This window comes from Gossypium raimondii, chromosome 8 (assembly GCF_025698545.1).
Source record: "Gossypium raimondii isolate GPD5lz chromosome 8, ASM2569854v1, whole genome shotgun sequence".
Taxonomy (NCBI): domain Eukaryota; kingdom Viridiplantae; phylum Streptophyta; class Magnoliopsida; order Malvales; family Malvaceae; genus Gossypium; species Gossypium raimondii.
This window is the reverse complement of record NC_068572.1, coordinates 3,309,354-3,319,596: the sequence shown is the minus strand read 5'-3', so window position 1 is coordinate 3,319,596 and position 10,243 is coordinate 3,309,354. Positions and strand designations below refer to the sequence as shown.

The following is a 10,243-nucleotide window of genomic DNA, read 5'->3' as shown; positions in this document are numbered from 1 at the left end:
CAGCATTAAAGAAAGATATTTAATGCTGAATTGTGAGATACTATCCATACATGACCAAAGAACCCTTGTGAACACCTCCAGATTTGATATTTTACCATACGGTAATCATTTCCCAAACCAAGTAGTTGGAAAGGCTGAGTAGGTTTCCGAATAACAAAAGTCTTATTTAAGACCGCATTGAATCTTAGCTTTTTGCTAAAGAGCTTGATTATTATTCTGCAACACACTTTGTTCCATCAAGGACTTTTTTCGAAAATTTTATCAAGGGGATGCCAACAACTACATCTAGCACAATATCTAAAATTTATACAATAACAACTATGAACTTATCAAAATTTATATAAATATGATGTAAATACACAAAATATGTAATCTAATGCCTGCTAGCATGAAAGATCATGTTTGATTTTATAATTACAGTTTTACTTTTGAATATAATATAAATACAACGTGTTGTCTACAACCAAAAAAATTGAAATAAGAATATGAATAAAAACATTCTCGTAATGTTTTTTAAGGGTCAGAACTAATCCCAACTTGAAGCCATGGAGATGAAGAACCTCCACTCACATTGATCCCCTTTAGTTCACATAGTTTTGCTAACTTCACCTTACTGTCAGCTTCATCATCTGCATTTTGCAAACAACTACTATTAAAATCACTCTTCTTACGATCAATGGCGTCAACTTGCAGTTGATTTTGATTATTAATGGTCGTCTTCTCTTTGGGATCGATCCCTGTAAATGGTTGCAAATATGGGTTCACATGGTTTCGTCGTACAAGATCAAGATCTGTTGTAGCAGGAAGATTAAGATCAAGCTTAAGGTCAAGCGATTGATCAATATTTAACTTTGGTTTTTGCCGAATGTGCGCCGTTTGATCTTGGAACCGATGAAACTTGGTCAATGATGAAGTGTCCGGTGAATTTGAAGTGACCCAATGGCACCTTTTATGCCCTCCCAATGCTTGTCCCGACGAAAAAACCCGATGGCAGATTGAACACTCGTGTACTTTCAGTTTCTTTTTCGACGTAGAGGCCGCAAATGGAGTGCTAGTTCCTTGATCAAGTTGTATATGGGAGGTCGATTTCGTCGGAAGAAGTTCCTCATGCGTGATGACATCGTGGTCTTCGTCAACTTGTTGGGTCTTATCGAAATGATCAAGCCTGGCCGCGAAACAACCCTTAACTTTCTTATGGCTAGCTCTATGTCCACCCAATGCTTGATGGGAATTAAACACTTTCTTGCATGCTTTGCACTCAAATAACCCTTTGGGTTTATTATGATCCATTGGTACCCTACATGCAATGGGAGCAATGAAATTCATTGTATTATTCTTCCTTTTGATGATCATCTCATCTTCTTTGCTGGCTGAAGCACAAGACTCCTCCGCTTCAGCCTCGATATCAACCTCGACCTCCCTCACAACGGTTGCATTTGATAACATCATAAGACAATTGGCAAGTTCTTCTTCTTCGCTATTGAAATGACCCATCTCAGCTCTCATTGATCTTTTCCTCTTAGACCAACCACCGCCCGACCCCGGCGACGACACCAGCGATTCGGCGGCATCGTAGCCACATTTACCATGCTCGAGGAAAGATTTCCACGACGAAAACTCCTCCCCACAATTCTCACAAACCCTACAACTCTTCAACCGATTAGGGTTTGTCCTTAACGAGTACATACGCTTATTGTTAAGCGGTGAATCCCCGCCTAATTTCTCCACCTCCCAATCACTCACAACATCGTCATCCTCAATGCTCCAACTTTCGTCCCCGATCCCATGCGCCCGCATATGCCCACCGAGCGCTCTTCCACATCCAAACCCTTTCTTGCAAATTCTACAAAAATGCTTATAACTCGATCGTTGATCCATAATAAAAGAAATAAACCAAACCAAAAAAACAAAATAAAGATGGTGTTTGTTCGATGAAGTGATCAATGAAGAATGTCGTATATGTTATTGTATAGTGAAGGGTGTGGTTGCAGAGATGTATGGTGAAAAAGAAGCATCCATAGCTAGCCCTAGTTTTTAGTAAAGAGTTAATGGCTTAATCGAGTTTTCGTACAGATATGAGAAATGGTGAGCGACAAGTGGTAGGAGAGAAACAAAGGGGGTTAATTTATTAGAGACTTTTTCTTCGGCCGTCTCGTGGAGGTGCAAGGGTGGTGGTGCCTCCGCTCAATCAATGATCACAAAAAAAAAAAAAAACCCATAAAAAACCAACGGAGTTGCGTACAACCAGTAAATGAATCGTAAAAAAGAACATGAAATGAAAGATTTGGGAGGGGAGATCTGAAATAAGAATTAAGTTTCTAAAACTGCCAAAAGCTATTCATGTCGCTTTACAATTCCAAGCCAAGAAATTCCAACACATGCTTCGCCTTCTATGTCGGTTGGTTTTATCTGTTTTCTTTTTATTACATATGTTTCATATCTCCCTATGTTTTCTCCACCAAAAGGTGAATAATTTACACTCACAACTACAACTAATCACGGGCCGGATTGAAGGTCCGCTCGAAGTAAATCTGATCACGGACCGAATCAAATGTCTGTTCGAAAAGTAAAAGAGTTTGAACAAAAATACAAGTTTGAAAAATGAATTTGAAAAATAACTAAAGTCTATTTTCTAAATAGGTCGGGCTTCAGGTAAGTCTTTCTTTACTTGGACCCGACCCGAATTTAAAAAAAAAAACCTGTTGCTTTTTGCGGTTGTTTTGTCACTATTTTGGTGCGGTTTTACTATTATATTGCTACTATTTAATTGTTATTGTTTAGATATTGTATAACTATTATTTTATTGTTAATTTTGTTACTATTTTAAATGTATTTACTTGCTAAGTTGCACATATATTAGTGTTATTTAAGTACAAATAATTTTTTTAATTTATTTTCAATTTGTTGGGAAACATTTATTTTAATGTTTTTAGTGTATTTGATATATTATATAGAAATAATAATATAAAAATTCTAATACGGATACATTGAGCTCGAATTTTAGCATTTTTATCTGGTTCGAGATTGAACAAAATTTTAGGCCCATTTTTTGGGCTGGGCCTATGTTTAAAAAATTGACCTGAAATTCTATTGATGCCCGACCCAGTCCAACCCATGATCACCTCTAGTCACACCCCATCATATTTGAATTGTCAACTTTTAATTATGATTATGCAAAATTCTATTACTACAACCCTAAGTAATGGAATGAAAATATAATTATTATTCTATTGAAATTATTGTAATTATAAATAATTTTATTTCTCTAAATATAATTTTATAATGTTTAGTAATATTTAGTTTTAAATGTCATGTAGATTTACATGTTTATTTTAATTTATTAAATAATATGTTTTATAACATCAAAACTAGATTTTTACTAATTAAATGAGGATTTGTCTAATTTATAATAAAATTTGATTAATTTTAAAATAATTGAGAGAATAAAATAACATTTTAAAAATAATGACAGTGAAAAAAAACTAAACAACCAATAAATTTTTTAAGTAATTAGATAAAATAAATAAAACATGAATTTAATTTAATTGAAACTTTTAAGCTTAAAAATAAAATAATTTACTTATCATCGACAATGGTAACTTTTTTCAAATTAGCACAAAGATAGAATAATTAATACAAAGTAAAAATAAAAGGTGTAATAACTTTAATTTTAAAAAAGTAATTACTGATGTGGCAATCCAAGTGTATGTTATGTCAACAGAGTTACCAAACTAGGGAGAAGTTAGAAATTTTTTTAGTAGAGGCGAAATTAAATTGTAATTTTTACGATAATAAAATGTAATTTCACTATTTTAATAGCTTATATCTTTATAATTTTTAAAGGATTAAATCAAAATTTATCATATTTAGGGGGGCCAAAGTACAATTTTACTTTTACTAATTTAAATTTTTAAAATTTTAAAGAGTCTAAATGAAAAATTTTTCATTTTAGGGGTGATCGGATCCCTGTGAGCCCCCTAGCTACGCCCCTGTACCAAACATTAGCTTTTTAATCCACTTTGGGTGGTTTGACAAACAACGCAAGTTTAAAGGCTAATAGAGGTGAAAAATTAAATAAAGAACTAAAATAAAATTTTTTATAATTGAAAGACCAAATAAATCATTATGCCAAAATAAATTGTATTATTGCATTTTCATAATATAAGTATACTTTATACTAACATTAATATAGTATTTGTTTGTCCATATACTCTTTCGAATTATCAAAGAAGAAAAAATCATAAAACAAAAATATTTTTGTAAATTAAAAGCTGCTTCATTAACAATAAAATATAAAGTTTGTGACAATTTAAATTTATCATCAACATTAATAAATTTACCAATTTATTTTTTTATTAATTTTTTTCTGAAAATATCTGTCACAATATTCATTAATATCAAAGCTTAAATTTTGATTCTTCGAAATTCAAAAACTAAATTATTAAAAAGTAATTTAGATAAGAATTAAATTCAAATTGTAAATATTATAATTTTATTTCTCATCTTATCTCGTTCAAATATGACTTCACATTTTATATAAAAATATTTTAAAATATTTAAATTTAAATTTTAATTTATATATAATTATAACTCTAATTAAGTGATGCTATTGTATTCATTGGTGCTCATTTGTTTTTAATAAGAATGATAGTTTGGAAAAAAAGTATAATAATAAACTTTACATCTAACGTTATTTTTTTTCACTTTGATTTTATTTCTATTTTTAATCACTTTAGTATAATTAATATTGCTAATATTTCCTGTCAATTTTACAAATTTCGTAAGTTGATTATGTTGTTTATACAAAGGCGAGTCGAAAATATTTTTGGGGGGCCGGAATTAAATTGTATATTTTTACAATAGTAAAAATGTAATTTCACCATTTTAATAATCTATATCTTTATAATTTTTAAAATATTAAATCAATTTTTATTATTTTGGGGGCCAAAGTATAATTTTACCATTACTAATTTAAAATTTTATAAATTATAAAGGTCTAAATGGAAAATTTTTTATTTTAGGAGGGTCAGGGCTCCTGCCAACCCCCTTGGCTCCGCCACTGATGTGATTTATGGTTGATGGAAAATAAACATATTAAATTAACAAATTTTGATGAAAATTACTAATAACAATGATGATTTGGCTAAAAAATTAAATAAAAAAATAAAAAAGATTTAAAATTTTTAACTTTTTAAATACAAAGACTAAATGTCAAAATAGAATGGCAATCAACATAGTTTATCCTATTTTTTTATTTAGAATATTATAAGAGTGAGTAGTAGTCTTTTTCTAAAAAGAAAAAAGAAAATCCATGTCTTGGTCAGAAAATCCTACTATACTGGTTGTATCTCCAACTTTGTAATTTGTTTATCCTTTGCAGATGGAGAAGAAGATGAAGCAGTTGACTGAGCCTCTTTTTTTGGATCACCATCATCATTAGTAGTAGCAGCACTAACAGTGTTCATTTCTTGGAGTGGAGGAGGCTTAACAATGGTGCTTTGCACTTCACTGTTATCGCTTATACGGTTCTGCATCTCTCGGTATTCTTGACACATTGCACACCAGTGTAAGCAGCAGTGAACCAAGCATGGATCGCATGGCGAGTTCTACATATATAAACACCAAACAGTTGGTTTTTCGAATTTGTTTGATTTATTCAATTTTTAAAAATTTTAATCTAGAAATGACAAAACAGATCGAATCCCTTATTCGTTTTCCTAATTAAGCTACCTAACACAACATGTCTTCATGCTGTGAATCTATGTCAAAGAATACCATAGAGGACAAACCTTAAGGTCAGCTCAAAGTGGTGTAATATGGGATTAAGTTTTGAGAGCTTAATTATTTTATTTTTTAAATTTGGGTCTAATTAATTAATTCATTTTTAAATTTAGGTATAATGAGAATTTTTAAAAAAATTAGAGGGCATAATTAATTTTGTAAAAGAATTTGTGAAAATTAATGATAATTTTCAAAAAATTTAGAACTTTTGTAATGTTTAATTAAAATTATAAATATTTTAAGAGATAAAAATAAAATTTTAAAAACTTTGAAGGGCTTATTAATAATTTTGAATTTTCTGAGGGGCAAGTCCCCTCTGTCTCTTCTTACATCCCACCTCCTTAGCTCATTTGATTCATGCAATTATCTTTCTTAAAATAATGATATCTAATAGATTTGGGATTTGAATTTCAATATCTACAACATATAGTGGTGAATAAAAGTCGATTGGTTTAAACTGACTGTACAATGACTTTTGGCGAATTGGTTTGCTTAAGTTGATTACGATGATCAGCATCGTGGTTTTATAGAAGATTAAAAATTATAACCTAACCAACTGACTAGGTATTTTTTACCTTCTAACAAATTAATGATATATCCATAAAAGAAATGTTAAAATATGTTATAGGTCGCTATACTCTTCATATATTTAGAATTTAGTCTATCTACTTTTTCACATTTCAAAATTCAGTTTAATTGTTAATATAGTTAAATTTGTTGGTTTGACATTTTGAAATAAACAAAAATTTCACTTGTAGCAATGTAATTTAAAAATGACCGGTATTGAAAAAACTAAAAAATGATGTAATAAACCTGAATTTAACAAAATAATTTTAAAAGTGTTAATGATTAAACCTAAATTTAAATTTTTTAAAAGATAGAGGATTAAATTTTTAAAAATAAAAATACATAAACTAAATTCTAAAATTTTGAAGAGTATAGGACTTTGTCATATTTTAACCTAAAAGAAAATAAATATATATACCTTGAGATGATACTTCTTTTGTAGTGATTGACGAAACAAGCCATTATAAATCCCACATAACCACCAAGCAAAAAGAAGGGTCTCACAGATGAGGAAGGAAGTTTTAAGGTCGACAATGCCATGGAAGAACATGGTGGCACCTGCAACCACCATCCCTCCTTCTACACATATTGCATGGCACATGCATGCATCGTTCCACATCACATCTTCTTTCACCGTTTCTACGTTTTGTCCAAACAATATGCATGGACAAAACATACCCATCTTACCTGCAATTATATAATATTATTTCTCAAATCAAGTACATATGTTGTGTTTTTTTTATATGAAATAATCAAAAGTAACCTTAAAAAATAAAATAAAATGTCGGATTTTTACAGCTCTGAGTGTCTTCAAGACAGCCGAAAATACCAGTGGTCCAGTCTTCATCTGAAGGTGGCTCGTAGGATTCAGGTAAGGGTTGTCCACATTCACCGCATCTGTGGACTATTAACTAAAAAAAAAAAAAAAAAGGTAGCCATAATCAGAAGCAAATATAAAATGGTATAATTTTGTCATCAGTCCTTGTACTCTTTGATCTTTTGGAATTTAGTTTTTTTACTTTTAATTCAAGAATTTAACTTTTCTATTTGTCTGATTTAAAAATTAAAGACAAATGGTGTAAATTTTAAAGTCCGGTTGTTATTACATATTAATTAACAATGTTATGGAAAAACCTTAAATTTTAAATCAAATAAGTAGAGAGATTAAATTCTTTTATTATTATTACAATATTGGTGGGGAAGAAGAAGAGATGATAGGGTTTGAACTCGTATTATCATGGTGCTAGATGAGAGTTTTATCCCTACTCTAAATAAGTCTTGGTTGAGGATTAAATTTTAAAATTAAAAATAGAACCTTAATTTTAAAACCAAATTAACATGTAGAGGGATTAAATTATTAGAAATGAAAGTTGAGATACTAAACAAAAGCCTGAAAAGTATAACAACTGTTACCAATATAAAACTAATATAAAATGCAAAAAATTATTAAGCCTTTGCTTATAATAATGCAATGACCATTGGCTGAATATATAAGATAAATTGAGCTGAATTTTTATATTTTTAACTTTACTTTTTTAGTAAATGGTAATTATTAAATTTATTAAGTTAAATTTTATTATTTTCAAAATCTTATGTGATAAATATATTATTATATGTGTAATGTCATATTAACTTGCTATTTATAAATAACACTCACGTAAAAGTCACGTTATTTTAGTCAATAAATTTAATAGTTATCGTTTGAGTTAGGGTTGAAATTTCAAATTTCAAAAAATATAAAGACTACAACTGATCAAATTGAAGAACACGGACTAAATCCATTACTTATGAGATCAATAATGAATTTGACCTAACAATTTTAATTACTACAATTTAGCTCAAAACTAAATTTTAAAATTTAAAAATTGATTAATTTGAAATGTAATTAAAATATAAAAATTAATCCATATATTTGATAAATACAAAGTAGGGGTGTTCAAACGGTTAACTGAACCAAACTAATATTAATCGAACTTTTAATCCTTTAACTTTTAATCAAATTAATTTTTTAAATTAACTAAACTGAAATATTTCGATTAACCAACTTAATCGAAATTTATATATTTTTGTTTTTTTAAAACAAGTATAAAACATATAAAAAAATAAATTGATAATGTTCATTTGACCGAATTATCTAAATTAACCGAACTAAAACTATATATAATTTGTATTACTAATTATTATGTTTGGTTAATTACTCGATTTTGAACTGAATTAACCTATAGCCGAACTTCTAAAAAATTACTGACCGACCTCTGACCAAATTATATTGGCTAACCGATTGATTAACCGAATTAAATCGATTCGATCGATTAATTTGATTTTAACCGAAATTTGAACACCCCAAATACAAAAAAAATTTATTTATTGAAATCTAAAATTATTATTAAGAAATAACAATATTGGGAAAAAAATAAAATAAACCTGAGGAACATTGACAGGTTGATTGAGTTCACCGGGGGTGATATCTTCAACAGGATCTTTTTCCTTCCCAATCCTTACATAATGAGAAGGCCCTTTGCTGCCATCCATCTGTTTCAATTAAAAACCAAAAAAATAAAACATGTCTTCTGATCTTCTTCTTTTTATTACAAATATTGTAATATTGATAGAAATATTAATGAAGGGTTTGTAGAAAAAAAACCATTAGCTGTTCATATGTTTCGCTGTAAATGATCGATAATGCTCCTTAATTGATCAAGAAAGCAAAAAAGTGAAACATGGAAGAAGCCAGTCTGAATCTCAGTTTTTTTTTTCTTTTTGGAAAATAAAGGATTTATTTTTCCTTCTTGACCTCTCATTACGAATTAATTTTTCTATTTATAGTAATTTATGTCTGTTCCAATAATCTCCTATTGCCTTTCCTACGGAGAAGGGCAATACTAAACTTAAAATTCAATTGATCTGATCAACTGTATTAATAAATAATTATTAAGTATAATAAATACGTAATTAAATAGCTAAATTCGGTATATATATATATATATAGGTACATAGATGTGCCCTTCAATATTTGATTAAATATATAACAAAAGAGTTTGGTGAAGTTATGTATATTGCATTCTTAAAAAAAATACAAATGTTTGAATTAGGAATTAAGATAGAAAATTATATTGAGGGAATTAAATTGTATATTTTAATACGGGTCGGTCAGGCTCGAGTTTTAGCATTTTTTATTCATGTCATGTTTGGGTAAAATTTTAAGTCTATTTTTGGGTTTGGCCTAGAAAATGAGCCTAAATTTTTTTACTTGGCCTGACCTAAACCTGACCTGACCCATGAACAATTCTACTGCCAGCCCCTGATTTCGCTATTGGTTTGAGCTTTAAAGATGATATTGCTAGGAAGGAAAACTATAAATTCGAAACGTGTACCATAAAACGGATATGAAAAATACTAAAGAACATATTAATTATATATATGGTACGATAAGTGAAGATATATTAAGTCTCAAGTTATGGCTTAAGGTTGGATGTCCACCTTCCTCGAGAATTGTTTAGGTTTGAATCTCAATAGTATTGATGTGTTGACAATTATTTACTCTTCGTAATGGCATGGGAGTTGTACTAAAGAAAAATCAGTCTCCATTTAATTTTAGGAAACATATATCGTTTTCGTTTTCGTTTCTAGCAATATTTAAATATCAAATCTCTTGCGTTGATTCAAATTCTATAAATGTATATTTTTTAGTTTACTTCTCATTATTCTATTATGAGAAAACAATTATTAAATATATTTTATTTAAAATAAATATTTTATTTCTATTTGTTAACTCATTTTAAAATTTTAAAAGAGAGAAATAAAATTGCTAAATGGGGATGAAGACAAAGTGATAAAAAGTTTTAGAGGTTTATTATTATAATAATTTTTACAGAAATTATTATTATTAGAAATT

The 10,243-nt window shown here is 28.9% G+C and overlaps 2 protein-coding genes across 2 annotated transcripts; both read right to left on the bottom strand.

Moving 5' to 3' along the window:
• Positions 1 to 513: 513 nt before the first annotated feature.
• LOC105793515 (zinc finger protein ZAT9) lies at positions 514 to 1,884 on the bottom strand (the record flags this gene model as incomplete). The annotated part of the gene is made up of 1 exon (XM_012622415.2): positions 514 to 1,884. A coding segment is annotated over one exon (1,371 nt), but the record flags the coding sequence as incomplete, so codon positions are not given.
• Positions 1,885 to 5,227: 3,343 nt separating this feature from the next.
• Positions 5,228 to 9,129, bottom strand: LOC105793514 (cell number regulator 6). Its single transcript, XM_012622413.2, has 5 exons — positions 8,993 to 9,129; positions 8,773 to 8,880; positions 7,145 to 7,259; positions 6,767 to 7,035; positions 5,228 to 5,606 (listed from the first exon to the last, which is right to left on the bottom strand). Exons 1-5 carry the CDS (start codon positions 8,993 to 8,995, stop codon positions 5,334 to 5,336), a joined length of 768 nt encoding a protein of 255 aa, XP_012477867.1. The 5' UTR covers positions 8,996 to 9,129; the 3' UTR covers positions 5,228 to 5,333.
• Positions 9,130 to 10,243: the final 1,114 nt, after the last annotated feature.